The sequence below is a fragment of the Mandrillus leucophaeus genome, unplaced genomic scaffold (genome assembly GCF_000951045.1).
Source record: "Mandrillus leucophaeus isolate KB7577 unplaced genomic scaffold, Mleu.le_1.0 Scaffold462, whole genome shotgun sequence".
NCBI classification, from domain to species: Eukaryota; Metazoa; Chordata; class Mammalia; order Primates; family Cercopithecidae; genus Mandrillus; species Mandrillus leucophaeus.
The window spans coordinates 22,515-29,495 of NW_012104943.1; the positions used below are offsets into that span (position 1 = coordinate 22,515).

General features: G+C 36.7%; 1 protein-coding gene across 5 annotated transcripts in view; it reads right to left on the minus strand.

The window, feature by feature from the left end:
* Positions 1-400: 400 nt before the first annotated feature.
* The window catches only part of GLRA2 (glycine receptor, alpha 2), a 219,543-nt gene continuing 212,962 nt past the window's right edge, over positions 401-6,981 (minus strand). For 3 of the 5 annotated variants that reach the window (XM_011994806.1, XM_011994808.1, XM_011994805.1), the window contains one exon: positions 406-1,971. In XM_011994806.1, coding sequence (XP_011850196.1) covers positions 1,693-1,971 — 279 coding nt within the window. In that variant the 3' untranslated portion in view covers positions 406-1,692. Of the gene's footprint in view, positions 1,972-6,981 lie in introns of all 5 variants that reach the window. The other 2 variants (XM_011994804.1, XM_011994807.1) reach the window with 2 other exon arrangements.

The following is a 6,981-nucleotide window of genomic DNA, read 5'->3' on the forward strand; positions in this document are numbered from 1 at the left end:
ATAAAAAAGGATAAGTTCATGTCCTTTGCAGGGACATGGATGAAGCTGGAAACCATCATTCTCAGCAAACTAACACAGGAACAGAAAACCAAACACCGCATGTTCTCACTTACAAGTGGGAGTTGAACAATGAGAACACATGGACACAGGGCAGGGAACATTACACACCAGGACCTGTCAGGTGGTTGGGGGCTAGGGGAGGGATAGCATTAGGAGAAATACCTAGTGTTGTTGATGTGTTGATGGGTGCAGAAAACCACCATGGCACGTGTATACCTGTGTAACAAACCACGTTCTGCACATGTATCCCAGAACTTAAAGTATAATAATAAAACTTTTCAAATAAAAACTGAAATATCTACATTTTAATTCAAAATGAAAATGAAAGCCTCTAGAGAAGTTTGTGGCACACTTAGCTTTATTGAAATTGAACAAATGCTTTTTAAAATAACCCCTTGTACAGCACATGTAAAATTTAATTATTTCCTTATATTTTTACAGGTTTTATCTGAGTAAGCAAAAATACGTCTTTTTTTTTTCTTACTTAAAACATGTAGCCAGAATTCAAACCACGTAGCTCTGGTACCAAAAAGGCAACGGGTTATGAAAATCACAGTACAATTTTAAAATTCTTTAAGTAAGTTAGTTAAGGATATTTAAAACAATGTTCACTTATATTGACAGTAGAAATCATGGATCAGTTGACATTAGGACTAGTAGTTACACCTACAATGAGAGCAGAAATGGAAAGTTCAAGCTGACCTGAGCTACACTGTTCAGGACACACCATCTCCATAAATACAGTAGCTGAGTAGCTGCAATGGCTAGTCACAGTTGGGCAATTAAAGTCACATGTAAATAGAGCCAAAGCAAAAATATATATATAGTGCACTAACTTGGATATAAAATAAAGTGGGCATTTATTAAGAGGGTACACTATCAAATTAGTTACACAATACACAATTGAACTTTCAAAATTTTAACTTGGAAAGAAAAATATTTAAAACGCACACCTATATGGACAGTAAAGTAGAAATTTTTCTGTCATTGGTGTTTATTTTGTCATTGTTATTTACTGGATAAATAGAAATAATTTACGACCCACAAAAGGATTTCTCAAGTGAAACACTAATTACAGACGTTGTAAAGAACATAGCTTAGGAGGCTTGTTTTAAAAACGAGGCAGCATTTTCCTGAAAAAGTTTGGTCCTCGACTCACTATAGGCTAGTCACTATGGTCAGATGGTTAAGCATTTTTGAAGTGTGTGTTTGTGTGTGTGTGTGTGTGTGTGTGTGTGTGTGTGTGTGTGTGTATAACTAACTTTTCAGTACCAGAATTAGTCAAAGCCAAACCAAACCAAAAGGACCAAAAGGCAAACAGCCCTTGAGAACTTGACCCCGCATATCGTGTCTTATTGATGCACATATCATGTCTGACTGAAAGAACAATGCTAAAGACTATGGAAGGAAATTATGTTCCCGTGATTCTGCAACCCCTCAATTTTGTACAGTTTTCTTCATCACCCATGTAACTTGTCTTTTTTTCTTGTAGGTGCCAGGAAACCCATCCCCATGACCCTCCCTCCCCCTCCCTCAATCTTCTCCTCTGTCAAAGTGTTATAAAGACAATTTCACTGTGTATTTACAAGCACAACACGGAGGCAATAAGGTCCCAGGGTCTGTAGGGCACATCTATTTCTTGTGGACATCTTCATGCCGAATGATTTTGTATGTGATCCAGTAAAAGATGTTGAAAATGAGGAAGGCCAAAGGGAAGGCAGCTCGAGATATCGTGTCAATCCTTTTTGCCCGGTCCACAAACTTCTTCTTGATGGCATCTGCATCTTTTGGGGGTTGTGGAAGCGGGTTGGCAGGTGTGGCCTTGACAGCTGTTCCATCTTTCACTTGGAGGCAGTGACCCATTCCATAACCACTAAAATTAAAACGACTTTCACGAGTAACGTCTTCTTCCTGACAGAATAAAGACAGAGGAAGCACAGATTGGTTGTCAGTCAAGTTAGATGGAAGATGCTTAAAATTCTTTAGAAGTAAAAGGATAAATCACAGTTAACTGGTGGTGTGGGAGGCTTTTGGAATAGGGAGTTCTCTTTCAAGTTCAACTCAATTATTCATGGAACAGATACAGTTCATTAACTTTTCAGACTGAGAAATTAAGGGTAAGAATAATGACTTTGTGGTCATTTTAATTAATTAATAAACAGAAACACCTACATTATGTTCTAGACTTTTCCAAAATCTAGTTTATTAATCCCTAGATGCGAATAGAGATTTTAAAGCAGTTCTCCAAATCCCAATGTTGCACTGTAAATCTATCAAGAGGACCACTCATTCATTCATTCATTCATTCATTCATTCAGAAAACATTTACTGAGCCTGTGCTGTGTCCCTGGCCCTAAGGAACTTACAGTATTGTTGTTCATTCACAGCGCAATTCCTCCATTAACATTAGGTTTAATGTTGATGTTACATCTAAGATGAGCTCCTTAAATATATACCTGTTCCCCCTCCAGCCCTCTAGTTCATCTCTTTTATATAGCAGAGATTAAATATTCATTAATAATATAATTTTTCCAGTGTTGATTTTTAACATTGATTATTTGGCTGGTGAACCATTTCTACCATATTTAAATGTGTCATTTTAGCTGATGTCAGTGATATTTGTATTGATTATTTCTACATAAATTAGATAAAAGCCTGAAAAATTATATTTATTCCTTGGTATAAAGGACAAATAGCCTTAGAGAGAAATGTATGGGATCTGGGTTTATGTTTGGGTCAAAGGAGGGGGTCAAATGGTGGGGTTGAAAAGGTGGGATTGAAATGACTTAGCTGTAAACAGCCATCAATTGAATTATCTTCTTCTGTAACTAGATTACTGCCTTCCACAATAATATGCAACTCCTCTGAGTCACCAGAGGCACTGAACTCTTTATCTTGCCAGAAAATAATAACGGTTATGTTTCCCAAAAGACAAGGAAACTTGGTATTAATTTTATTTCATTAAAGCTTACTGCATGTCAGTAGTGTCTTCAGCCACATATAAAAGGTATACTAAATGAAGGACTTATAATGTGAATGACAGCCTAAGTATAACTCAGATGGTACAACAAGGACAATTTGTACCTTGTGTACTTAAATGAGTTTTGTAAGTTCAACAGCAGATCCCTGGAGAGATAAGGAAGGTGAGAAGAGCTATTTCAGTTAATTACACTTCATTATGTGCAAAATGGGGACTGAAAGAGCATGTAACAGTTTAAAGAGTGGTGCAAGGACTTCAGAATAGGTAGAATAGATTATAGTATACATGCTCAGATGGGCAGCTGCAGAACCTGGAAGGCAGAACAGATTTGCTTCTATGTGGCTCATTTAGCTAGATTAGTATAGTACCCAGGTGCCACCTCCCTTTGTGGGAGATACATGCAGCCTGAAAATGAAGAAGAGAGTTCAACAGAGTCCTTGAGGCTTTTGATTCATCGACATTGCCCATTGTGATACAGTATCTCTGGTGAAGCCAGCCCTAAACATGGCTGAACATTCCATTGCAACCTGGCAATGACTTGGAATTTGAGCTGGAGAGATAGCAATTGTGAATAATTGCCAAATATTCTGTGTCATCCTTCACCATGTAAATTTGATCTCTTGGAAAATCAGGCTAAAAAACAGAAACCTCATTTGCTTGATACATTAGTAGAATTTATTAATGAATGCACCTAGTGCTTCCAATAAAAAACATTAATTATAACCTTTATCATTATTATTTTTTGAGACAGAGTCTCACTCTATTGCTCAGGCTGGGGTGAACTGGCATGATCATGGCTCACTGCAGTCTCGACGTCCCAGGTTCAAGTGATCCTCCCCGCTCAGACCCCTGAGTAGCTGGGACTACAAGTGTGAGCCACCATGCCCAGCTAATTTTTTGTTTAACTTCTTGTAGAGATGGGGTCCCACTATGTTGCTAAGGCTGGTCTCAAACTCCTGGGCTCATGTGATTTTCCTGCCCTGGCCTAGTTGTAACCTTTAATCAGACCATTGTATCACAAAAATCTGTCCAAAGCTCTTTAAAAAGTAACTGTAAAACTACTACTTTATAAAGCCATCTTTCCATACTTTTATTTATATGGGATTGTCCTACGCAAGTTGGCTAAAGGCACTCTGTCTCATTTCTTAACAAAAATATAATAAAGGATTTTTAATTCAACCATTAATTGTTGAGTGTTGCCTCTGTGACAGGCATTGTACTAGGTGCTGGGAGACAATTGATGAAGTTGGACAAGGGCTCTATCTGCATGGAGCTTTCAGAATCTGGCAGAAGGGGCCAAACTAAAGGTATTATCATATAAGGAAGTCAGCAAACAAAATCCAGCCTAACATCGGAGTACTTCCATGTGCTCAGCTATATAAACTCGATAATGAAGACTTAAGTGGGACTCAGATTCAAATATTAAATCTGTTTTCTTTGCCTTAAAATATGAATGATACATTTTATGGATGCAAAAGTTTTAAATAAGTGAAGCCTTTCAAAATGTGGAATAACCAGATTAATTATTACAGTGTCATCAGTGTCCTCATAACTATCTGAAGACTTACTTAGTGCTTAGCAAGAAAAGGAAGCACATACAAGTCATTAGGAGGAGGGGACTTGTTATAGGCAGTCTTGGACTTCCCAGCTACTACTAATTGGTAATTAGATCTCAACCAGTGTGAAGTAGAAATGATGCCAGTTGGTTTAGTAAAGAGAGATCTGCTCTGGGAATTTGGATATTTCTGTTCTGTGCCTGCTCCAAGGCTTATAAGCTGTGTTGACCTTAGGCAAGCTACTTATTCTTTCAAAGCCTCAGGGACCTCATGCCAAAAATGTCAAGGCTGAGCTGGGATCTGTGGGTTTCAGCTTTGGCTGCTGGGGAACTTTTACAAATACATGTATGCCTGCCTCCCCTCCCAGCCCCTTCTAAACCAGTCTCTGGGGATGAGAACTTAGGATCTATTTTTTTAAAGATCCAATGACTCTAATGTAAAATGTTGGAAACCACTGGTCTAGATGAGTTCTGATATCCATCTCTAAAATGTATGACCTATTCTGTATTTTTAAGTCTAAAATTACTATTCAAATAGAAACAACCCCTCAAAATACCTTTCTCCTTATCTGCTCAAATTTACTGTGCTGTTTTTTCCTTTGCATATCTGCAGAATCTTGCAAATTACAGTTCTCACCTCTATAAACCTTTAGAAACTCATGATGAAGCATATAGTTCACTGCCTCAGTAAGATAATGTTCTTTTAAATTCTGAAGCCCCTAAAGAAATAGAAAGGGTATGTAGGTAGTAAACTGTTTTTTAGCACACAAAACAAAAGGAAACTTAAATATACATGTCCACATGTCTTTTCAGACTGACTCATTCATTTAATTTCTGTAGTCTTTCATCACATACTGTGAATGGACAGCTGAAAAGATTAACTCATTCAACTAACTGAGCTAGAATAGAAGGATGCCAGGTTAGAATCTCATTATATTGTACATCGTCATGCAAACTGTGGGGGCTTAATAAACGTTTGCTGAATAATGAACAAAAGGGAATTTTAAGAGAGTTTTCCCTATGCTTGAAAATACTTTCCTCATTTATTCAACACTATTTCAAATTATGCTTCTGAGCATAGTTATAGCTAATTTAATCAATTCTTTAAAATTCTCTGCCACAAAAATAAACCTGTTGTGGGTAAAAATTATCCATTTAAGTTTTTATATGTAGGAGTTATGAATGCTAGTTTAAGGGTCTTCTTATTTACCATTATGATGCATTCAATGCCTTTTAAATATAGAACTTTATGGTATTCACATCAAAGGAGATGGTTTTGATTCTGAAAACAAAACTGCAACCAATTTGAATTGTTTTGTGTTATAATAAATGACTAACTGCCTTTCTAGCAGGTTCAGAATAAAATGTTATGGTAATATGACAAGATTCCTATATGAAATCAGCTTGAGTCATGGATAAACTGAAACTAAAATAAAGAACAATCTGTAGCCACAACTGAATTGAGCATATTTACAGGTAGAGTCAGTTAGGTCCTTCCAGTAAGGAAAGAATTAATTTTAGGCATATATTCTCCATTTCTTCTGATTATCCAGGAACTCAATTAGTTAATTATCCATCATCTTCCATCTTTAGTAACTGAGCAATAAACACTTCTAGCTGACCCTCTTTTGTTATTCACTAATCAAATTCTCACAGAAAATGAATCATCCAGTCAAGGTTTCAATATATGCAATTTTTATATCCCACTTTGATAAGATCTCCTTAATCCTGTCTGCTGTATAAAGCACTGCCATGGCACTATGCAATTTGCTTGAAATTTATTATCTAATTTTATTTATTTTATGCATCAGTTTTACTTATTGTAAAATTTGCTCATTCCTGTGTTTAGAATAATTCTTGTCTAGATGTGAAATTGAACCTAAAGCTCATCGGAATTGCGTTGTAGTGAATTGTTTGTCATAAGCAAATGATTTCAATATAATTAAAGAACATGGCACTTACAAATGAAAAGATTTTAACAGAGTCTATATTTGTAATTTTTCTTTTATTCTTGAGATAGGAGGAAGTAAAAGGACTCCTAAAAATTGGCATGGGGACTATCTTTCCATCGCATTTCTCACCCAGATTTTTTGATTGGACTGGTCCTCCTTTCTGTTGGAATAGGAAATTTCTTAGTTGGAACTGAAGGTTGTAGTGAGTCTTACTCAATGCAAGGACATAATGGACTCTCCAGTCTGTCTTAGGAAAACGTATGTGTCCGAACACAGTGGGTTTTCCTTTTTTTTTTTTTTGAATTATACTTTATGTTCTAGGGTACATGTGCACAATGTGCAGGTTTGTTACATATGTATACATGTGCCATGTTGGTGTGCTGCACCCATTAACTCGTCATATCTCCTAATGCTATCCCTCCCCCCTTCCCCCA